At 37.2% G+C, this 25,654-nt stretch overlaps 1 protein-coding gene across 8 annotated transcripts in view; it reads right to left on the minus strand.

Moving 5' to 3' along the window:
* Positions 1-25,654, minus strand: part of LRBA (LPS responsive beige-like anchor protein) — a 558,473-nt gene that overhangs the window by 72,811 nt on the left and 460,008 nt on the right. For all 8 annotated transcript variants that reach the window (XM_048847356.2, XM_048847351.2, XM_048847357.2 and 5 more), the window contains one exon: positions 2,915-3,082. In XM_048847356.2, the coding sequence (XP_048703313.2) occupies positions 2,915-3,082 (168 nt within the window). The remainder of the gene's footprint in view (positions 1-2,914; positions 3,083-25,654) is intronic.

A 25,654-nucleotide genomic window follows, 5' to 3' on the forward strand; every position in this document is an offset into this window, starting at 1 on the left:
AGTTGATGATTGGAGAATATCCAGCAGCTATGTGTATTTTCCTGCAGGAGTTATGCCTGCATACCTAAGGAAGCAGCCATATGCCTCAGAAGGTCCTAATATGCCTTAAAAGGGGGAAAAAAGGATTCCCACATGGTAGAGTTGTCTGAAGAGTATGAGGAGGTGGTTTGCTGTGCTAATGATTGGTCCTGGTCTTGCATCACAGGATCCAGTTGGAATAACCCTCAAGGTCCAGAGGGAATGAACTCAGTGGTTGCATGCGGCAAAGATGGTTTGCGAATGGGAGTCACCACCAGGACTGGTGATCTCGTTCTAGAGCAGGTCGAGAAGCATCCCAAGGAGGCCACTGGGCATACAGATAAGGCTTTGGTGGCCAAAAGGTACTAGGCCCAGAGCCCTTATCCTGACCGCAGGACAGATGCCATTCTCGGTACTGATGGTGATCCGAGGGCACTCTCTAGTGTCTAACAAGAAGGGAAAGGACAATCCTGACCTGGATCTTGAGAAGTCCAGGAGGTCCTTTTGTGACAATGGGGGAACCAGTCCCGATGAGGCAAACAACTTGGGGCCTCGATGCTGAAGAGAAATGGGAATCAGCACAAGTGGTACCAAATGAGACCTACTTCCACCTGGCACCAGAAGAGGCATTGGCTTGGAGACCGTCAATGCCAGTGCCAACGTCATTAGTACCAGACTCAACACATGCATTGTGGTCGGAATCAGAATTGATGGTACGGGCTGTCACTGTATTTGGTGTGGTACAGGGAGCAGGTGGACAGACATGCTCCATCGTGGGTGCTGCAGGGAGTACTATGCCGGTCAACACTCCTCTTAAAAGATGAGGAAGAGTTTCTCCAAGCCCTGGAATGGTCCCAACTCGTTTTATGGGTCCTTTTCCTCACTGCACCAGAAGATGATGAATAACCAGTCTTCCTCTTAGGGGAAACACCAGAATGCAAGCATAAAACAGCATCACTTGCTGGATCTGTAGGCGACCACCGATCAGACAAGGGCCTCAATGCCGAAGCAGGCCTCACAGCCTGCTCCAGAAGGTGCTGCTTCAACCACAAGTTTCTTGCCATCTGAGTCCTCTTTGTGGATGACTTGCAGATGGAGTACCACTCTTTAAGGTGTCCCTCGCTGAGGCACAACAAGAACCTTTATATGGCGGTCACTGTGGAGAATGCCCCTCCACAACATACAGTGCTTGAACCCAGGTGAGGGCACCACACAGGGCAGCCAACTACTCTAACACTAAAACTAAACCTAAAGTACTACAACTACCATATACAGGATAAGTTCTCAGAAAACTGAGACTGAAAGTGTGAGGTGAAGGCACCACACAGAGCTCCGACTCTAGCCGCCGGCAATGAGAAGAAACTGAGGGGGTCAGGGAGACAATGCTCTTATATGGCTCGGGGAGGGGGACTAAGGCCACAGGGCACGAGTGCCACCCCTATAGGTACTAGGGAAAGTTCCCTGGCTCTGGTGCGCTGGATGCACACACATCTACATGAAATATATGGCTGTATCTACTCAGAGAATAGCTGTTTCAAATGCAGGTGCTAATAAATTTTTTCCACAGGCCAAATGCTCCAGTCTCTACTTTACTAGACCCTAATTTTATACTATATCTTTCCCTAAGATGTCTGGATTTTAGCTCAAAGACACAGCACAGAAAAATCTTTTTATGTTTCCATCAGCTTTCAGACCCATATAAGTCAGCTTCATGATCATCTTAGACAAATTCATGCTGGAGCTCAGACTGTCTGTATGTGCAGCTTGAGGGGCAACAGGGCTACATGGAAGAATATTTACTGATTGAAATGACTACCAGTCTCCACCCTAGTATCTTTTTCAACAAATAGAAAGCAACAAAATAAGTCTACAATTATACAATGAACATCAAACCTCACATTTGTGAAGTGAAAATTTCATAGTTTAAATGTTTCTTCATTTGCTTCTTTATGGCATATATTGAGCCATGCTTTTAAATAAAACTATGTTAACTGAATATTGGTAATAATCTGTTCTCAGTGATAAATATTTTATTTTAAAACATATGATAAACGGTCACATTTATTCTATAATTACAATAATTATAACTATATTTGGTTCTAGTTTACAGCTCTGAATAGAGGAAGCAAAACCTATCATGAACCACTTTATACTTTTTAACAAAAGCCATACTCTTTGTTTCCTGAGAGCCCACAAAGTAATATATGACAGGAGTTCTAAGGAATATTTTAGAAAATAGCTTTTTCCTAATGGAGCTGTTGTCCCTGGATACAAGACTTCTACTACACTGATATATGTTAGTATCACCAAAGATTTTAAGGATTTAGTATTTTGTCTTTTTCTATCAACAAATGCACTACACTTTAATTTTAATTTGACATCCTGGCAAGGCCAAATACAAATAATGGTGAATATAACTGTACAGTATTCTGTATATATGCAATAGTAAATTAAAATATGATAAAAGAAAGTTTTTAAAGTTGCAAAGTTGAACACTCAAAAATTAGGAACAGACAGAATTAAGATTATTCATATTACTTTTTTTTTACGAGTCTCTTGCCTCATTCAGTACCCAGCCAATGAATGGACAGTAGGATGGACAGTACCTGGCAAATTAAACAGTTGTTCAACATTTATTTTTACCTCATCATTCAATGTGTGTGAAACTTAGACAGAGAGAGATTAAGGCCAACATTTGCAGAAATGTCCACTAATTTTATATGCCTCAGTGACAGAGTCATCAGACTGGGTTCCCCACTGGTCTGGCCAACCAAAGTCACAAAGCTAGAGCGATGAAGATTTATTGCTGCACTTAGGCAGAACAGAATCCATTACATTCTGAGTATGACAGTGTTTAACAAAGGTTTTCCCTTTCCATATTTGAAAGCAAGCTTACCTCTCTCAATACAGGATCAGTTATTGAACTCAGATTGACTGCTCCTTCATAGGTTAAGTAGTAGAATACATTCAGGGATCGGACAGCCTCTGGCCCTTGCTGTTTGTAGCCAAAAATTAGATCGATCCATTGATGAAGCTGGCATGAAACAAACTCACTCTCCAAGGCCTGCAACAAAATGCAAAATATGTTATCCTGACTTCTGCTATTATTCTTTCTTAAGAAACTTGAATATTCATAAATAGGACATGAAATTATCTTTAGTAGTTCCCCTGCACCAATGCTACTAATATTTTAGAAAGCTGTACAAAAATTTCTAACACTTACAAAAGCATACTAAGGTGGAAAGGATCAGCCATGTAGACCACCTGCCCCACCCCTCAAAGTCCAGATGGGAGAATTGCTCCTCATCCTGTCAATGAAGAGGGCAGGGATAAGACAAACAGTCAGAATGCTCCTGCCCCTCTTTCTGTGGGATGGGGAGGGTGAAAGGATGGTATCTTAGACCAGTTATGACATGTGGACAGAGGGCTGAAAGATTTGGGGAAATTAAAGTAACTGGGGGTGATCAGGTGAAATGCAACTAAGAAGTTCTGTATACCATACATGTTGCATATATGTTAGTTTGCTATTACTTTTGTCTATATATTTATGCTTGTCCAATTTCTGATTGTAATTTTAGGGTATGTTTATGCTGCAATAAAACCTGTGGTTGGCTTGTGTCAGCTGGCTTGGGCTGGGAGGCTATAAAATTGCACTGTAGACATTTGGGATTGGGTTGGAGCTCAAGCTCTGAGAACATCACATCTTGCAGGGTTGCAGAGCCTGGAGCTTCAGCCCAAGCCCAAACGTCTCCACCACAGTTTTACAGCCCTGTAGCCAGAGCCCTGTGAGCTCAAGTCAGCTGGCACAAGCCAGCAACAGGTGTTTAACTGCAGTGTAGCAATACCCTTACTGAACCAGGGGCTGTCTTTTACTATGTGTTTGTATGGTACCAGGTACAACAGGTACCAAATTTTGACTGAGGCCTCCAGGAGCTATAGTAAGACAAATAATAAACAAATTAATAACAACATATTCTTCCATATAACCCAGTTCATATTTAACATACTACTCTAGAACCATATATTCCCTAAGGCATCAGTTATCAAGTTAAGTTAGAAAACCAAGGACAGCAATTCAGATAACTCTACAAACTAGAAATTTAAAAAAATGTTCAAATGAATTTCCTCTTCTCAAGTTGTTACATGCAGAAGATACTTTGCCAAAATAGTAAGAAAAATGTTAAAAGATTAAGAAAAAATGCATATTACCTATTACATACACAAATGAAATAAACATATCTGATTAAAACACAGCTTAAAGAAACCTGCCATTGGGACAGCATCTAGACACTTGATTGCCTGTGATTGTTCAGATACGCAGGTAACTGCATGTGATTGGCTTGCAGGTCCCAGTTTTGAAGTAAGGGGAGGTAAATCTGCTGGTGATTTCACCTCAGGACATGTGCCAAGAGATTTTCCCATGAGTGCATGGAGAGTAGGTAAGCAGCAACTTCTAAGAAGCTAAGGAAGGTCCATTCACATAGTGGTAGTAGCAGAATATCATCAGACTTCTTTGTTTACTGAATGGATTTTGGGACCATTTCACAATTTCTTATGCTGATCAGAAGATTTATTTGTAACAGACTTAACCAGTGTGTTGCATATTTATGGCTGAGAACCTGTACTCCATGGTCTCCATGCCTCAAGTTTATCACAAAAAGCTCCAACAGAAGTGCAAGACTGGTCATATTAGCATCTCCCTCCCATTTCTGCCTCTGGGTAATCTCCACCTGTTCTCCCTTAGTCTCATACCCAATAAATTCCCTGGTGAATATATAATTATTCACCCCACCACTAGCATTTCTCAGTTAGAATTCAATTAATTTGTAAGATTTCTTCATACACTACTCATCTTTCAAACACACAGGCAAGCCAGATCTCCTTAACATGGAGGCAGGACAAAAGCTGAAAAACCTATTGCAGTTGCTGCCAGTGAACCAACATGCCTTCAAGATATTTGGCTTCTCATTCAAAGGCCAATATTACTCAAAGTAATATCAAAATATTACTTTTTGTCATGTGGAACTTTTGGAGCATTCAGTTTTTTCCTCAAATGGGCAAAGGGCTCACAACAATTCTCTCTCTGTTTCAGATGGAGTGGTTTCAGAAGCTAGCCAGTGGCTGAAAGAGAGAGCCAATCTGATGCCAGAATATTCCCATGGCAATTTGGCAAGAAAGATTTGGTGACTAAGCTGGTTTGTTGCGCCAAGCATTCTGCATAGTTATAGGGAAAGTTTCAATACATTTCTGCATTTCACCTAGACAGAGAGAGAGTTTATCCATTGCCTGTCCCATACCACTGGTATACATTGAGCTGTTCATTTTGGTCTCTAGGTCAGTGCTATTCAAAGTGGTGGTCCGCGGACTGGTGCCGGTCTGTGCGCACATTGGAAAAAAAAACTTGCCAGTCCCCCACATCAGACAGCTTGAGAAGCACTGCTCTAGGTGACAAAATTTGTTCACGCCATCACTGACTTTCACTTGGTGGACACATAATTCTGTGCCCAAAGGACTCCACCATCCAAACCATCTGATGGTTACCTGGTGCAGGCCACAACAAGGCCCTAAATATGTTCAAAAGAGCAAGCTGCTTAATTATCACTGTAGCATCATGTGGATACAAAGGGATATGTAGCAGCTCTCAACTCGCAGCAAGTGGGATGTAGGCAGATAGGTCTGTGTCTCCTGCAGAGAGAAACTTTCTCTTGAGGGATGGAGGCTAGCCTATAAGGGTTGGGTGCAGGCATTTCTCTAAGGGAGATCAAATATGGTACCAATAGCAAGCACCAGCTAGATGGCTGCTGTTTCTGCTCTAGGACTATATAAGATCATAAACTGGGTGGGTGGGTCTCCCTGGAAGGTTTAGCAGATTTGGGTATAAGAAAACTATGAACCCCACCCTCCACCCTCTCTTCACAGCTACCAGGACTTCCAGCTTCTAATCCAGTTAAGTTTAGTAGTAGTACAGTTCAATACTTAAAAATAATGAATTTTTTTGGTTTCTATAAAAAGACAGTGTGCCATTAAAATGTGGACCTTTACTGCTCCTAGTAGTTAAGTTTATCATCATATTCCCCATTCTAAATTTAGGGAATACTGAAATATCATGATACAGTAAAACATTGCAGTGCAGCAAACACCAAGATTTTATCATTGCCCACTGAACACATTCACTTTGGATATACACATACAGAACCATTTTCTGCAGTATGCTGGAAGATTAAAACACTGTTCTGAAAATACGTGGCTAATTCACAAGCCAATATACAGAAAATACACAATTAAATTAACAAAAATGAATCCCTGACCAAGCGAATTAGGTTCAATACATATTCAAAGGTATTACCTAGCATGAATCTACTGTATTTCTAAATATTTAATACAACTACTTTAAATTACTGGCAGGATTTGCTTTATCAATCTCGTGTAGAATTCAATTCAGTTTTATTTTTAATAAGTACAGATAAAACAATACAGAGAAGTACAATATTATTCTATGTGACCTACAGAAACTAAGAGCATTTTTCTTTTAAAGGAAATTCCTAATTTTGAACAGCAGAAGTTAAAATTAATCTGAAAACCTTCGAAACTGCTCTGGCTTTTGTACACAAAATGATGGGTTTGTTTCATTAACCGATGTCTGAAAACAACATTTAAATTGACACATAAAAACAGCCATTGTCTTAATTTGTGTGTTGTACTCCACACAAAAGCCCTAAATATGTTCAAATTAGAGCAAGCTGCTTGATTGTCACTGCAGTCTCATGTCACATTAATGCATGACAAACATTAAACCATACACTTAAATGGCAATTTATATCATTTAAATGTTTACTGCCAGACCAGCTCATCACTCATTTAAATGCGACTTTCTGGCAGCTAATTTCAGTTAATTTTCCTCGATTCACTTAATTAGAACTTTCAATCAAGAAAAGACTGTACATATCTTCCAGTTCTCTTTTTTCTAATTTGAATTCTCAGCTATTGATGTGCTGAAAATATCCTCTAAAATGGATAATCAGATAGTATGTCATGTCCTACCCCCCTCGCCCCCCAAAATGACCACATGGAAAAAACCTTACAATATATATGCTTTGACAAGAGTTATTTATGTAAAAGTAGTTTTAGTTCTCACACACACTCTCCACAATTAAAACTATAAAAAACAGCAACCAAGCAAATTAAAAATTAATGACTTCAAAATTGTTTAATAAGATAAAAATAGTCAAGAGTCTCATGAGTGACCATAGAGCTACAACATGAGGCTATAAAATTCTACAAGGCTCAGCAAATGACAATGATGTGAATTAATTTTCTTGTTATCTTGCCAAAACCTTTTAACATTAGAACATATTTAGTTTCTCTTTTTATCTATTTCATCTTACATAATTTTTGTTTTAAGGGCAAATGATTTTATATGTTCACTATGAAAACTGTGTTTCACTATTTCTGATGAGCAAAAATTCCTAACAGGAATGCAAAGTGAAACATACTATAATGGCCATATTACACCCATAAAACACATGGACATGGATAACTACTGTAATATTGTTCTGCAATCTCTTCAAGTAACCAAACATATAAATCTAAAAAGAAAAGGAGTACTTGTGGCACCTTAGAGACTAACCAATTTATTTGAGCATAAGCTTTCGTGAGCTACAGCTCACTTCACTTCATAGCTCACGAAAGCTTATGCTCAAATGAAGTGAGCTGTAGCTCACGAAAGCTTATGCTCAAATAAACTGGTTAGTCTCTAAGGTGCCACAAGTACTCCTTTTCTTTTTGCGAATACAGACTAACACGGCTGTTACTCTGAAACCTGTCATATAAATCTAACAATCTCTTAAAAATTACAGTCTCACCACTTATTCATGGAACTGCTGGTGGACATCCTGAATTTGCTTCCCTTTTGCAATGTTAAGATAAAAATGTTCTTTTAAGTTACATAGGTTTAGAATGGTAAGAACAGGAAATTAACAATGGAAAGACGATGGAGATTATTTCTTGTATCATTTACACTACTTTAGGGCATTTTTAGCATCTTTGTCCACTTGTCAGGACACAAATATGAGGGCTAAAAGAAAAGAGAGTAAGATGAACGTCAGTACTCAGGACACTGCAGGAAAGGCCAAATGTAACATACAATTTCAAAAAGATAAATAAGGTTTTCTGTCATTCTAGGTTAACAGTTATGGTCTTTGGGTGGTTATGAATTAAATTTAGAAGAGTAGGATATGATTGAGTTTCAAAATGATTAAAAAAAAATAAATTTTCAAGGAAGACAGCACAGTATAATACTAAAAATCCAATTTGACTACAACTAAAATTGAAACCACTTAAAAAAATTGAAAAATGTAAAGTACAAAATTCATAATGCTAAAATAAATCTACTATATTCATAACAAATTCTCTCCTTTTAAAAGGTGTGGGTGTGTGTTTATTAAATTATTCTCTCAATATTTACCCATTCAAAAAATAAAATTGAGGCCATGGAATGCTAAACATTTAGGATTATTCAGACCACTAGGACAGACAGTCCTCATTAAGGCCAGAGTTAAATACGGTATGCCGCTATGGGATACTAACATTCTTCCCATGCTGCTCTTAAAACTAGCCAATCAATTGTTAGTACTCCCATAGCAGTATGGATACATCATTTACACCCAATGCATGCTCTGAGTAAAATTTGTAAAAAGAAAAGAAAAGAAAAGAAAAGAAAAGAAAAGCCGCTACAATGTCCAATACAATACAGTAATGTTCAACAGTACTGAGTTATTATAAAATAAATCAGTGATTAATGTCTAATTGTTAAGGATCAAATAAGACCATGAAAAGACTGTCATGTGAGACTACACACAAATTGTCAGTTCAGTCCAGTGGGACTCATATTAGCTTTGACAAACTGTCTTGGGGCTGATAGCTGTTTTTTTAATGAGATCTATTAGGCAGAGACTAAAACACTTGAGATATGCTAAAAAGTACAGTATACAGATGTCAAACACAAACACCTATTAGTAACTTTCATTTGTCCATTCCCAAGGCAGAAATGCATCAGAAACATAAACCAAGTGACGTTTTGATATTACAAGGCAAATTTCAAATTCAAAAATATATTTCAAATGCAAAATGCAACGTTATTAAATAAAATGCAATTTAACCTATCTCTTCAAATATAATTCTGAAATTTGTGATTTACTACGTGGCTTTTTATTGCCTATTTAATAAAAGGAATTAACAGAAAAAAGTATTGAGGACTGTATTTTATATATATTAAAGGTGCTATATAAAAAGCATAAGGCAAAATGTGGTCAAAACACAACAAAAATGCTAAATTAACGTGGTTAGAAACAATTTTCTTTATATAGTTAAGTTACTCACTATACCACATTTACTAAATACCATTATATTTTAAGACTCTGACGTACTTTTGAAGTAACTGCTCAAGGGTTTTTCCCCTATAAAATATATTTTTTTCTATTTTAGACTAGGTAACAGTGTGAAATAGTATATGTTTTAAAAACAAATATTGGCGATTAGGATTATTCTGATTTTTCATTTAGACAAATACATTAAGTACACGTCATTTCACCAGTATATGCACTGTTTAGACAAACTTATTTACAGAGAAACTATTCAGAAATATAAGGCCCCATTCCTGCTCACCTTACTCCCCCAATGAGTATTAAATAGCTTTTAATATAATCAAAATAAAAGATGACATCTGATGGACAGTAAGACTATTTTTTGAACATGCACTTGAACTTGGGTGTATATGTTTTAGTTCTGTACATTTTTCTAGGAATACATTAATTTGTCATGTAAAAAAATTAAATCATTTCAAACTTCTTAGAACATTGGTGTTTGCCAGATGTACAAAAGCAAATAAATCTCCATAGTCTCCAAAGGGTTAATGCATTTTGCTACCACTTTGAAACAAGGGATGCCATTACAATGAGTCAAAATAAAACTGAGTCATTATGAAATTCAGTATCAATCTCCAATTCCCAATCAAAGAAAAAGTCTACACATGAATAGGAAAGCTCTAATTAGGTGTTCTAGAGACTGGAAACACAAATAAGAAGATATTTTGATTTATAATTTATAAAAATGTACCCATACAGAGTATTGCAAAGGTAACAGCCACACTACTCAAGTGCCAGACAACTAATTTAAATACGTTAAGCATATTTTAGATTACACACACACACAAATAAAAAACCAACTGGTTTATTATGTTTGTATTTGCTGGATTTCAAACACTAGTGGTAATGTTTCCTTAACATTGATATATGACCTTTGTAATTTACAACGAAGAAGGCTGGTTTTTTCAGCCTAATTAGAACTGTTTCAAATTTTCCTGCTAAATATATGATAGAAAATCCTTTCAACTTTTTCTTTTTATTATTCTAGAATTTCTTTCCATGTCAACTTTGTTCCAATCAAAATATGCTTTGAATTAAATGATTTTGATTGAATATGTGGATCACATTTCACTTCTAAGATTTAAAGTCCAAAAAGGAAAAGTTTAGCCTGGTCAAACAAAGTGAGAGCAGCCACTTTGCAGAAAGCTACTCACATTTACGAAGACTGACAAATTGTTTGTGTGCACCATTAGGTCTAGTTTTTGCAATAGTTGCCAGATTTCCTGTCCTCCTAATAAGATATTAACTCTTTAAATGCTGACCTATAAGTAAGCAACTGTATTTCAATTTTAAATGTAACTTTTCCCACATATACTCTTCTGAGCACAAGAGAAAATAGAAATCTAAAAAAATCTAATCTGTTATTAGGCATGTATCAAACTAAAGCTTGCCCTGCAGGTAGGAAGAAGACAGCAGACCTGCTATTAATGACAAAACTCCACATTCTGTAAGGAGTGATACAAATTTCACAAATATGAAACTGACATTAAAATTTTGCATACAATCGGTGGTCTCTAACTTGCTCTTAAGTAATTTAATTTCCATACCAGTAAATTCTTGGACTTTTATTAATTTATTGTACTTTGTAATTTACTATAGACATGAAACACTGCAGGAACGATGAGTGATTATTGTACTTTTCAGACTACACAGATTAGATCACTTAGTTTTCATTCTCATTTTTTATAATCATGGTTAGAAATGCATTGACAATTTATTCATATTTCTGTCTATCTAGCTAAAGTTTGTATTTTACTTCACATCTCTAAACACTACCAATTTGCCTCTCTCTGTCTCAATTTCCCCCTGTGCAAAAAAGAGATACAGATACAAACCTCTTTTGTAAAGCACTTGGAAATCTGTTGATGAAAAGCACTGTAAAAGAGGTAGTTATTACCAAAAGACAAGGAAACAAGACAAAGAACTATATAAGAAATGGGCAGCTGAGGGAATACATACATGGGTATGTATGGCTTTCTAAAAAAATGCAAGTCTTAACTCAGGAGATTAAGAGAAAGGTAGCTTTTCTAGAAAGAATAATATAATGCTGTGGACTGTGGAACATAATCACACTAAAAGATCTTTATAACAGAATTTTTTTTTAATCACCCATAAAGCATTAAGCTAGGTTCACAGAGTTCTTTGGAATAGCATAACGTAATAAAATGTGATTTCACGGCAAAGAGAATTTGGTGCAAACAACATTGCAATTGAAAAGACACTTTGGAATTTAGTACCTCAAAGATCCTTTCTAAATTTATATAATCTATTACCCAAATGTTAATTCGTACCACGTTTTGATAAAATTCTCAAGCACTTGTGCATTTTTTGGCAAGGCAAGCACTCTCTCTGCAATTGTTATTTTATAGTTTTAGATGGACTAGTCAACCAGCTGTCACATATTTTGTACGTTTAAGGCTGCATTTCCTTTGAAATTCATAGTTTTAATATTAACTGAAGCTTGTATCGTTACATGCCAAGATCAAAAGAATTAAGCAAACTTGCAAAACTGTCTTCAATCTGTATTCATAGTGACTGCACTACTAAGTACAGTGGTCACCTTCAAAAATTTGCCAATTGCCTTATTTAATTATTTCCTACTATACTAGCTTCTATTTTGGCAGCACACTAAGTAATATAGGGAGGAGTAGGTAATCCTGAAAATATTGAAGTAATTTTCTAAGGCACAAGTAGCATGTTTTTAAGCATCAGCACTGTACACAATCATATATGCACCCATATGTTACTATTTTACACTTTTTAACATGGAAAATGATCAAACTTACACACTGATCCTGCAAACATTTACACATATACTTAACTTTACTCATGTGGACAGTTTCATTGGCCTCAATGGGACTTCTCACATGAGTGAAGTAAAACATCTGTATGTTTCCAGGATCAAGGCCATACACTTAAGATAGCTGCTGTAAGAAAACATACAGACAAGGATATTCAATTTCTTTTTGGTTTAGTTGGAGACAGGTAGTTGGACTCAAAAGGGTATGTCTACACTGCAATAAAAGACCTGCAGCACCAAGTCCCTATTCTAAAGGAAGTGAAATAACTGGGATGTTTCTTACTAACTATTTCTATGTCTTTGTAGTTATTTCCTTCAGTGACCAGGGAAGAGGTTCAGCACTGCCCCGAGCCCCGTCTTCAGCTGAGGACAGTTGAGAGAAACTGAGGGGGTGCGGGACGTGCGCACTCAGGCAGATGCTAACAAGGCCGCGAGACAGCAGATGAGCGCATGCATCCCAACCAGGCACTGCTACAGAAGTTCTCCAATCAACAGCACCAGGACACACCGTCACCTGGATTGGAGCGCCCACAGAGACAGCACTTGAAGAAGAATCTGAACTTGACTGCCCCTAGAAACTGCGAACGTAGCTGTGGAAGTTGACGCTGGAAGAGTTATGACAGTAATGAATTCCTCACTGGAACAGAATAATGGGGTGACCAGGTGTCTGTTTTTCAACCGGATCGCCTGGTCAAAAAGGGACTCTGCCGTTAAAAGTCTGGCCGGCAGTGCTGCAATGCTAAGGCAGACTAGTCCCTACCTGTCCTGGCTCCACACTGTGCCCTGGAAGCGGCCACTATGTCCTGCAGGCAGCCGGGAGGGTGGAGGGGGAGGAAGGGCCACACACAGGGCTCCGTGCGATGCCCCCGCCCTGAGCACCGGCTCTGCACTCCCATTGGCTGGTTCCTGGCCAATGGAAGGTGGGGGGGAGGCGATGCCTGTGGGCAAGAGCAGCATGGGGAGCCTCCTGGCCCCCACACCTAGGACCCGGACCTGCTGGCTGTTTCCAGGGCACACACAGCATGGTGCCAGGACAGGCAGGCAGCCTGCCTTAGGTGGGCTTGTACTCAGGCTGCCATCTAATGCCGCCATCTGTGCTGTCACGTCCATGCTGCTATTTTTTGTACATTAGCTCGAGCAGTGCTAGTAGACGTCTGGCTAGCTGGGCTAGGAGGCACGTTGCCAGCTGCAGCATAGACATACCCACAAAGAAATGTCATTGAGCACAGGACCTTGCTTGGCTTGACTAAAACTAAAACTGGTTTAAAATATGGAACAAAAAATTGAAGGGTTTCTGTGCAACACTTAGATATCTCTAATTTAAAACAGTTTCCATTTTGTTGTCAGAGGACTTCTGTTCTGACCACAAGAGGAGGTGACTACATGCCATCCCTGGCCAACGAAGGCTGGATGGAAATCCCTTTAAGCATATCATTTGCTATTTCTATTTCTGATGCACAAAGTATTGGAGAGCGGCAAGGAGCTCCCTCCCCTCTGAGATTCAGCAGACTGTTTTCTCAGTGCACTTGGTACAGGCTTGCTTGAAGAGCGCCAGAATTAGAGCATGTCTACACTTAACCACGGCTGTATTGCTTCAGTGTAGACCTACCTACGCTGATGGGAGTGGCTCTCCTCTTAGATCTGGTCTACACTGGGGGAGGGACGGAAAATCGATCTAAGTTACTCAACTTTGGCTACGTCAACGTTCTTAGAGCTACTTACCGCGGTGTCTTCATTGTGATAGGTCGACTGCTGACACTCCCCCGTTGACTCCGCCTGTGCCTCTCGCTCCGGTGGAGTTCCGGAGTCGACGGAAGAGTGCTCGGTGGTCGATTTATTGTGTCTTCACGAGACACGATAAATTGACCCCCGCTGGATCAATCACTCCAGAGGTAAGTGTAGACATGCCCTCAGTGTAGGTAACCCACCTCCCTGAGAGGCAGTAGCTAACATCGGGGCTGGAGCACCCAGGGGGAAAAATTGGTGGGTGCTCTGCACCCACCGGCAGCTCCCCTCCCTGCTCACCTCTGCTTCCACCTCCTCCCTCCTGCTTCTCCCACTGGCTGGCTCCCAGCACAGCTATTTCGCGGTGGCAAGTGCTAGAGGGAGGGGGAGCAGGGGGAACGCTGCATGCTCAGGGGAGGAGGCACGGCTGGGGCGGAGATTTGGGGAGGGATCCAATAGGAGCATGGAGGGAGCAGAGTTGGGGGAAGGGGTTGGAATGGGAGCAGGGCACAGGTGGAGTCGGGGGGGGGGCGCGAGTTCAAATGTAATTATTTAACTAGAATCCTCAAATGAGTAGGGAAATTAAGACAATTTTTTTTTCAAAATGAAAAACTATTTATTCTAACCTGATATAAATTGATACATTAGTATGGTTAGCCACCCTTCATCTTGGAGCAGCGCTACATTGTTAAACCAGGTTTAAAAGCTGAATTAAATCTTTTTGCATATTTGAGTAAAAGAGCCTCTTCAAATATGGAAAGTGACCGACTGTGTGGGTGTATACAAATATTATATTGACCTTTAGATTCAAAATTTAAGCTATACAGGTTTAAGTAAGGGCAGGACCTGCCAGCCCCAGGGGACTAAATCACAACTCCCCTGTCATGTTTTGGAGGAACAGTCTGACTTGGCCTAGCCATGTATGCTTCTCAGTAGCTTAGCTAAACAAGGAAACTGTTACACTACCCACAACAGGCTGATGTTATGAAGAAGACTTTAGACAATTTCTGCTCTAGTCACTGACTCTCTCCTATACAGACTATAACATTAACTTTTCACATGTAGGAACCAGTTTGTAAAACATAAAAACAACAATGTAGATAACTGGCACAAAAATACAAGGTTACCATTTCTTTGTAATTAAAAGTAGACTCCTAAAGGCATATCTTCATGCCTTTTTTCCTATGTGAGTAAAAGGCAAGCGGGGCAGCAAGACAAGAGTTAATTAAAACTAAAGTGTGTGTTGGGGGAGGAGGGAGAACTCAGAGTTAATCAGGGACCATATCCAGAGCCAGGCATGGATAGGCCTCACTAATGAGCCTCAAGTACCCTGCAGTGGCTTTCAAACCTAACTGGCTTCAAACGATGCCACCCCATGACAGAATGCGGCTAGCCATAAGAGGAAGGTGATTAGAATAAATGACTAGAGTAATTAACTCTGATTTGAAACCACCTGACTGGAAAGAGACGCTAGGAGCTGTTTAGCTGATGGTCTTCTGGTTAAAAAAGGAAGCTTTCCTTTGCTCTTGCGTTTGTGTGTGTTAGAAGAGCTCTTCCTTTCAAATAGGTATTTGGTGGCACTAATGAAAAGCAGCTTTCATTCAAGGGCCTCCCCATTCATTTAGAAAGGAGAAGAAAATAAAAGCTTCAAAGTAGAACTAATTTACTTCACCCTAAATCCCCTTTAGTGAGTTTGCAGTTTGTATTATCAACCAGAAAAATATAATATTATTCTCTTTTAAGAAAACAGCTATTTAAAATTATTTAATTAAAGTATCTATCATTCTCTTTACATAAAAATATTAAGGCTTTAAAGAAATTCAGCCCTCTTGTTTTCTTGGACTATTTTCAGGGCAGTCCTGCCAATATTTCTCCCCTGTTTCCCCCCACCCCAGCATGTGAATAAGGTTTATTCCCTCTAGTGGTAGAAACTTTTTTTTTTTGGGCATGGTGGGAAAAAAAAGCAAAAATTCTACATATTTCTGAAATGGGATAAGCAATCTTCAACAGCTCTTAGGCAGCATACACAGTTACTTAATCTACTACAGTATCTTGCCACTTTATTTTACAAAGAAGAATTACAAAGAGTGGGGGCATTACTACCTGCTGTTTTACAAGCAATCAGCAATTCATTGTACCAGTGTTGTCCTGTACCTGCTGAGTAAATGCTTTAAAAAAAAAAGTTTCACTAACTGCCCAGTAACAACTACAGTATGGTAGCAAAAGCAATTCACCAAATGTTTATGCTGAGATTCTGATTTATTTGACAGCTTTAAGCCTTCAAGCCATGATATAATTAAATGTTTTGACAACTAAACAAAAACTGTATAAATTTGAAAGCTGTTAAAAAAGCTACAGTATCAAATATGAAAATGCAATATAATGTCTACACCACTTTTTTAAAATGCCCCTATAAAAATCGATAAAAATTTGATGCAATTTTTACATCTCAAATATTTTTCCTCTCACCTTTTCTAGTACAGTATTTAAAATAGTCCATATAAATAATTGTCTTTTAATCATGATATAAACCTTCAAAGATCATTTTAGATAAGATGTTAAAACAAAAGTAATCAGAACACTCCTATTACTTAAATAGAAATGAAACATAAAATAGTAATAGAACATTTTCAAAGTAAAACCCAAACAGTTCTAAGCAATATTTTATTAGTTAATTTTTGATACTTTAGTTGTTTAAAAATACAGATCTACAGCTATCAGGACTGCTTAGCGGACCAATAATGCACTATGATGTTAATCCTGTTTCTCCAAAGGACCCTAGTTCAAGACTCAGACAACCCTTTGTGCTGATGTGGACCAGAGAGATTCAAACTGGCATTTCTTATGGATGAGAAGGGGGGCACACAATGCACAAAGAATGTTGAAGACTGAGTTTGGAATCAGAAAAACTTGAAGTTGATCATTTATATCCTCACAGATCATCTAAGTGGGATTCACCACACATAATTAAAATTAAAATGAGAATAGTTCATAAAAAGAAAAACAAAACAAAAGGTCCTTAAACTATGATTTTTCACTGTGAGGTCAGTTTACGTCTTCAAAATGCAGTTTCGTTATCATTTTTGGTAGTATGTGTATAACATGTGGGCTTATTGCTGAACTGAAAAGCTAATTGTTTAAACAATGTATAATTATATAACCATTATTTAAACATTAAAGCCTTTAAGCAAATATGTTAAAACATTTAGAATCAACTTTGTAAAGCAGCTGAAGAGCACTGTTGCTCTGAAGGAAACTGTAATCCAGCTAAAGGTAACAATGACCAGTTGTTTATAAAACTACTGAAATGTTTGGGAACCAGTTCACATTCTCATGCTATGTTTATGTTTCCATTTATCATCCTTCTCCTTGAGAAGATAGCTCAAAAGAAAGAAAGACTAGAGAACAAAATCTTGTTTAAATTACACATGGAGACATCAGGTAATTTAACAAATTGAGACAAAAACGGGATGCCTGTATACATCTAAAAACATTATTGCATTAAACCATTCCCCTGTCTCTGAGGAACTCATACTTGCAGTGTAGTTTATATTTATTTTGTATATTTGTCCTTGCCAAGGACTTCTAGCTTATAAGATAGAGAGGAGGACCCAAAAACCAAATCAAAATGCTAAAATATACAGTAAGTGCAATTTTGATGCAATTGTTATTAATCAAAGATCAGAACTGACCTGCGCTTACAACAGGCTGTTAATTAAATGCATTTCTTAAGTACGACATATGGAGAGCTTTTTCAGTGTACTGATTTCTGTTAGAAATGTATGAGTGTATGGGACAAATTCAGGCTGGGTACAGGCAGGCAGAACTCCACTGAAGTAAATGGAAAAACAGCTACACATTGAATTGCAGATGTCATCCTGATTTCCGCGATGATACATGTGATCACGGATTTCAGTGGAATAGCTTTTGCTTGTACCCAGGCTGAATATGGTTCTATAAATTAATGCTTTGTTTAATCAAAGGATTTGGTTGTACATTCTGGATACAGTTAGGTACCTCTTTTCCACCCTTTGCCCCCGGTGTTCTAAGAAGGAAATGAATAGGGAAGCTTTAAAGATCAAAGTTAAAGGAGCACTTACAATTCAGAAGTCATTCTTGTTTGAATTTTTTTTAAACTTAATTTTTGTTACAATTTAAGATTATTAGAACAGAGACTGGATAAAAAAATTATATTTTTTCAAAAAGAAAAGGAGTACTTGTGGCACCTTAGAAACTAACCAATTTATTTTAGCATAAGCTTTCGTGAGCTACAGCTCACTTCATCGGATGGTTAGTCTCTAAGGTGCCACAAGTACTCCTTTTCTTTTTGCAAATACAGACTAACACGGCTGTTACTCTGAAACCTATATTTTTTTAGTATGTTCACTATACGTGGGCACAACATCATTCTGCATATAGTCAGTTTCTTTTTCTGTTTGTGTAGATCTCACACAGACAATGGGTAGAGTAAATAGTTTCAAAAATTAGGAGAATATAATTGTAAAACTACAGATTTTTCCAGGAGGCATGACGCAGTTTTAAGTACCTAAAGCAACTTTCAGCGCATTTGCTGAAACTGACTAGATTTAAAGTTGACAGTTTCCCTTTAATATTGTGATAAACTGACAGGAGAACCCTCATCAGGCAAATATGGGATATGGGTGTTTGTGAATTAGAAAATGATGTAGTAAAAAATCAATTACGTTATTTATTTTGACCTAAACGAAACCAAAGTTGATGTTAAGACTATACTTCACTCATGAGGTTGTGAAAAAAAAATGGTGTTAGTATGTCAACCTTAATTTTGAATACCCTTACTTGTTACTTTATGTCACAACCTTTCAATACTAAAGATTTCTTTTTTTACCTACTCAGTTATAAAAGATGTATTTTCATTAGGGTTTTCTCTAGTAAGAATATTAAGTCCATGTAGATACATAGAAACTTGTAATTTTTTAAAATTAATCAACAGACAACAGATTAAAGGAAACATGTATTTAGCCACTTTTGTACAAGTGGATTTTTGATAAAATAGACTAATTGATCCTTGAGAAGCGGTACGATCTATTATGTTAATTCTCATAGCATGCAAGTCTACAAGATAAAGATTCTTTTAATATTTGGCACGGAGATTAAGTAAAATCATTCTGGAATTTTGCCTCTAGAATCTATCAAGGTTCTGTAAATCACACTTAGGAGTTACGATTTGCAGATTTTTAGCTAAAAGAAAATTTATCTGTGGTCTAAAAGAAGAAGAAAAAAGTGTCTAAATCTTTTTTACACTCCCTACCTAAGCATTAACCCAGCAAATTTTAATCAAAGTAAAAGGAGAAAAAAAAAAGATTTACAAGTCAATTGCTTACAGACAGCCCCCCAACCTGAAGCAAATACTCACCAGCAACCACACACCACACAACAAAACCACTAACCCAGGAACCTATCCTTGCAACAAAGCCCATTGCCAACTGTGTCCACATATCTATTCGGTGGAAACCACCATAGGGCCTAATCACATCAGCCACACTATCAGAGGTTCGTTCACCTGCACATCTACCAATGTTATATATGCCATCATGTGCCAGCAATGCCCCCCTGCCATGTACATTGGCCAAACTGGACAGTCTCTACGTAAAAGAATAAATGGACACAAATCAGACGTCAAGAATTATAACATTCAAAAAACAGTTGGAGAACACTTCAATCTCTTTGGTCACTCGATTACAGACCTAAAAGTGGCAATTCTTCAACAAAAAAACCTTCAAAAACAGACTCCAGCGAGAGACTGCTGAATTGGAATTAATTTGAAAACTGGACACAATTAACTTAGGCTTGAATAAAGACTGGGAGTGGATGTGTCATTACACAAAGTAAAACTATTTCCCCATGTTTATCTCCCCTCCTCCCCCGCTGTTCCTCAGACATTCTTACTGCTGGAAATGGCCCATCTTGATTATCACTACAAAAGGTACCCCCCCCCCCGCTCTCCTGCTGGTAATAGCTGACCTTACCTGATCACTCTCCTTACAGTGTGTAACAGTGTGTAACACCCACTGTTTCATGTTCTCTGTGTATATAAATCTCCCCACTGTATTTTTCACTGAATGTATCCGATAAAGTGAGCTGTAGCTCACAAAAGCTTATGCTCAAATAAATTTGTTAGTCTCTAAAGTGCCTCAAGTCCTCCTTTTCTTTTTGCGGATACAGACTAACACGGCTGCTACTCTGAAAGCTAGATTACTGTTTAGCAGTTAGGAACCATTTAAGAACATTGAAGCTTGCTAGAGAAATCTTGTCACCTTATGAGATACAAGTAGCATCTTACAATGAAATCATTGAATATTTACAAATATTGTAGCATCTCCAATTATCCTATAGACACAGAGAGAATCTCAGTGGGATAAGATACTTGGTAGAACCATTTTCAATTTCAGTGAATGACATTTAAAATTTACCACTATCTGTCCCAATACACACAGCCTAAGTATTCTAGGATCACCAAGAGACTATCTGGAAAATATGCTGGATTCCCAGATCCATCTGTACATGCAACTACTGTGTTTATGTGTATATATATATATATATACACACACACACACACAAATATATACCTGTTTTAAATTCTATTATGGACTGGTCCAAACAAAACACACACACAGTTAATTTCTATTACAACAGTACTCAGAGGTCCTATTCAGGACAGGGACCCCAATCTCCTAAGCCATAAACAGACATACATAGAGAAATTACAGCACATTCAGCTATTTCCTAGACAAAAGCAGAGTGCTCTGCATGACTTAATATGTGCACTCAGTGAGAAAGGAACCCATAATTCATTCCATATACAGTCTTCTTTAAATATATAAATGGAAGGAGACAAGACCAGATTCACAGACTATTTTCCAGAATCGCTTTCCTAACATACAAAACCTGAAAATCTGCTCTATTTTGTTATGCATATCCCATGAAGTCTTGAAACACTGTATAGTCAATGGAAGCTTCCACCGAGTTTATGTACTTGTGATGCCATTGAGATACTGGAAGTTTGCTAGTCCTATTATGAAACATAGGCCAGTGCATATACTTAAAGTACATTTTTTATATCCTAGTCACTTTGTCAAATCAAACTTGATTTCCATTGGACCAACAAAAGGCACATCTGCAAGATAGGCCAATTTTCAAGTTTCCATTGCCTTTCCATAAGGTGCTAGCATTGTTCACAAAAGAGGTTGAAAAATGGTTTTCCTTTTGTAGAGGAAGTTTTCTCTGTTACTCCTTCCATGGTTGAAAATGGCTTAACTATTTTTGATTAAATGTTCAGAAAATAATTGTTCCCTTACTGAGAGCAGGCATACCACATTTCAGCCAAACAGAGAACCTGAGAAACAACTATGGAAATGAAAACAGTGTTGTAATACAAGAACTAGGTATCCTTAAATAAGATTGTTATAGGTGACACATGTAGTGATTCCTCTACAGATCCACTATTCTTGAATATGAATAATAGGAAAAATGCACTTTTTCCTTATTTAAAAAAGGGGGGGCAGGGGGAATACAGAATTAGCACTAAAATGACAGAGTCCACAATGTTTAAATTTGGCAAGGAAACAGTCCTCATTGCAGAGGACTTGAGTGCTCTGATGAAAACTGGTGTAAATTTGACCAGTTATAATGGTTTAAAATAGGCACATTTTATATACACAGTACTTTGTCCATAAGTTTTTAGCACTTTTAACAAAAAACTTTTAACTCTAAAGTGGTATGAAATAACCTTAACTCTGCCCTTTGTGTGCATAAGCATTACACAACAGTCCTTAATTACATCATCAAAAATATTTCTTTTAAAAAATGTAATTCAATATCACACAATGTTTTTTATACTTTTGGATACATGCGTGGCCTCTGTGCTATTCTCTACTTGCTACACAGAGTCAATTTCATATTCAACTACACAAAGAACAATTCTTGCACAACATAATAAAGATTAAGTATAACTACACAGAAAATTCGGAAAGTTTGCTTGCATTAATTAGCTTCAAATTTATTTGGCCAATTGACTTATCTCTCAAATTGTACATAAGGAAGTTGTGTTGGTGGTTGAAATAGTATTTTTTTTTTGGTAGTACATGGTTGCTGGTTAAGTTAAAATACATATCTTAGAGAGATGATGACTTATCAAAATAAAATGTCCAAGACACTACAGATACACTGGCAGACAATGAAAATGGTGTAAGTATACAAGAATAAAAGTAAATTACAAGATGCTACAAACTGCAGCTAAGGTTATGAAAACGTGTATTTTTGGAGACATGATAGTAACTCCATGTTTAAAACTGCACATTGTCATGTTTTCTACACCCCTCTAAAGTCTGCTTTTTGCCAGAAAATTGGTGTCATTAAAGTAGGTTAGTAAAATAATTTTCCTGATAATTTGGTAACCAAAAAATACAAAAATCAAATAGTTCTTAGTCACAACTTAGTTATGTCTTAAATTTTACAAGTGTCATGATTGTCTGGCCACCTTTTCCTCAGAGCAGAGGAAATATTTAACCACGACAAATTTCACATTGTATAGATCTCTATGCAGAGAAGCATAGAGTAATTTTGTGCAAAAAGGCCAATGTAAAAAAGTTTTTAACGAAGCTTAGTTATGAACTGGGGCTTCACCAGGTTCTTAGCGTATCAGTGTTTAATTTATAAAGATTCAATTTTTAAATTACTAACCAGTCAGCATTTAACAATTTTACTCCTAAGCACTTAACCCTGTTCCACAATGGAGCTGATCATGAATAAGCACAGAGGAGGGTATGGTGGGATCTGGAGAGGGACTTGGAGTGGGTAGGCTCTGAATTCTGATAGGCAGAAATCAGTGGCAGCTAGTAGACATGCTAGGGTCCAACAGAACAGGGTATCAGATTCCGGATATAGGCAAAGAAGGAAAGAGGACTGTGCTCCCATACTGCCAACCCCAACAGTAAAAAAAAAAAAAAAATCATGAGTCAGGTCCAAAAATATTAGATAGCTTTAAAAGCATCATATTTTTAAAAGCACATTGGGTTTTTTTTTATTGGACTTTTGAATTTTGAGCCTCTAGGGGAGGATTAACATTGTCATGCTTTTATCTGCAATCATGAGGATTAGTAACTATTTTTTGTAAAAGGAGTCTCTTCCAGAATCACATGACTCCAGAAGCTGGGGCTTTACGAAAAACAGTAAAATACTGCAAGAGAGCAGTAAAATGGCAATGTAGGCAACACTGATTTTAGAATGTGGAAAAAGCCAATGAGAGAGTCTGTTGGAAGCTGGAATCACAAAGCAGCTGTGGACTCAAACTTTCACTAACCAACATGAAGAGCTTTTCACAGAAAGCTGCAGGAGTTTGGCATCACATTAAATCAGAGGTTTACTAAAAACAAAAGAAATTTACAATTGTTACATGCTATATAAGGGAAGATGAGTCATTAAGCTCCTCTATTAATAGTATGGAAACAGTCTGCTTAGGTTACATAAACAAGTCTAAAAGCCATTTTAGCATCCATTTCACACACAGAGACATTAAATAACATTCTTAACCATCGGCTTCAGAGTAGCAGCCGTGTTAGTCTGTATCCGCAAAAAGAAAAGGAGTACTTGTGGCACCTTTAGACTAACAAATTTATTTGAGCATAAGCTTTCATGAGCTACAGCTCACTTCATCGGCACTAAAACAACCTTAACTCTGCCTAGGTAGCAAAAGCGCTAACCACAAAACATAAATTAATCATATCCATTTGTTATATAAGATAGCTTCCTGTCAGTGCTGTACCTAAATCTTCAATATCTTCCTCTTAGTCAAACATAGCTTGTAACATTTTGTAAAATTTAATAAAACCAATAAAAAAATTTCAGACAGCAGTTTATTCCAACTGAGCAAAATAATCCCATGTACCCCTAATTAAATGAGTAATAGTGGCACAGCTATTATAAGAATATGGGCTAAGTATAATGTATGCCAGATCATAAAAATACATATATTGGATGAAACTAGGAGCTAATCACGTTGTAACAAATCTCAAACTTGAAACTACACAGAAAATGAAATAAACACATACTCAAACATCCAAATGTATAATAATAAGAAAACATGTGAGTTGAAGGTCTACCTCCTATTAAGTAAAAAAAAAAAATAAAAAAGACTGCCACTGACAACAATGGAAGTTTGGGTCAAGCTTTAAATAATAACATAAACCCAAGGTTAAAGTTAAAGATGATTGTTGTGTTAGTAATCTAGAATAATTTTGTTTCATGGTCTGTGAGAGAGATTTACTAGTTTAAACGTTAATACTACAGGCCTATCAATTTAGGCAGGGATTACCACGGTTTTAAATAAATGTCCACATTCGTTTGATTTTTTTTCCAGACTTGTTTAAAGATATACCTTCTATATATGGAGTAACACACAGAATTTCTTAAGTTACAGTTAAGACAAGAAGGTTTTATTTAATTATAGTTTTTGAGAAACCATATGAGAAAAAAATTGTTGCATCATAATGCATACAAAAAAGGGGCAGAGTTAAGGTTGCATGTGAAACCTTAACTTTATTATTTCCTTACTTTTGAGTGCTTAATCTTGTAAAAACAATGTCTTCATTGTCATTTTTGATCCAACATATACACAGGCTCATTATATTTATTATATATGGAAAACAATATAAATGTAGCTCAACACCAGGTATATGTAAATAGCAGTACTAGAGTTAATAAAAATATACTGATATTCTATGCTATTTACCATTTATCGTATTTTAAGTGCTTGTTAAAATGAGTGAACTCTAAGTTACAGAAAAAACTGCAAACAGAAATCAGTGAATAAATAGAGATACAATGCTTTGAGTGTTTTTGCTCAGCAGTAACTAGACTGTGAGGGAAAAAAATTACAAGGTTGTTTTAAATATGCAGAAAAAATAACCAAAATGCTTTAGCTGCCCCTTCTCCCCAAACCCCCATGTGTCACTTCAAATTCTAAATTCAGTTTTTGTATAAAACATGAATGAGAGGCAGCTACAGTATGCTATGCTTGCTACTGTTCAGACATACTTAATATGAGCCATTCCATGAAACACTAACTTAACATAAATTAGCACTTTTGTCATGATTTTTATATCATTCTTGAACCACCACTATTGAGAACACTGGTGGTGCAAAGTAGAAATTTACTATATTTTCTGTAATGTTTTATATTAATTTATGAAATTTGGTGTTTAGTGTCATATAAAACACTTTAAAAGCAGCATTTCCAATTTTAGTACAAATATTTAAAACAGTTCAGCATAAAGTTTATGTCCAAATACAATCTACTAACATCCAGCAAGCATTGGTGCAGCTGCATTAGCTCATGTAATGTTTCACACATGGAAAACAAGATGCAAGATTACCTCATTTATGGTAACACTCATAAACTACACAATACACAGTAAACATGTCTACCCAGCAAATTAAAATATCACTGCACTATGGAGCAGCTGAAACTATCCAGAACCTATTTATAATCCAATAGAAACAGAGATTTGTCTTCAGTTCTAGAAGGGGAAAAACAAAAAATTAAATTCCTCAAGTAAAATAAACTGTGCTGCAAGTGTCACTTGCCCCAAGACTTCCTGCTTCCCACAGAAGACATGCAACCCATTCTGGAGATCAAAGGTCATAGCTTTAC

The sequence above is a fragment of the Caretta caretta genome, chromosome 4, assembly GCF_965140235.1.
Source record: "Caretta caretta isolate rCarCar2 chromosome 4, rCarCar1.hap1, whole genome shotgun sequence".
NCBI lineage: Eukaryota > Metazoa > Chordata > Testudines > Cheloniidae > Caretta > Caretta caretta.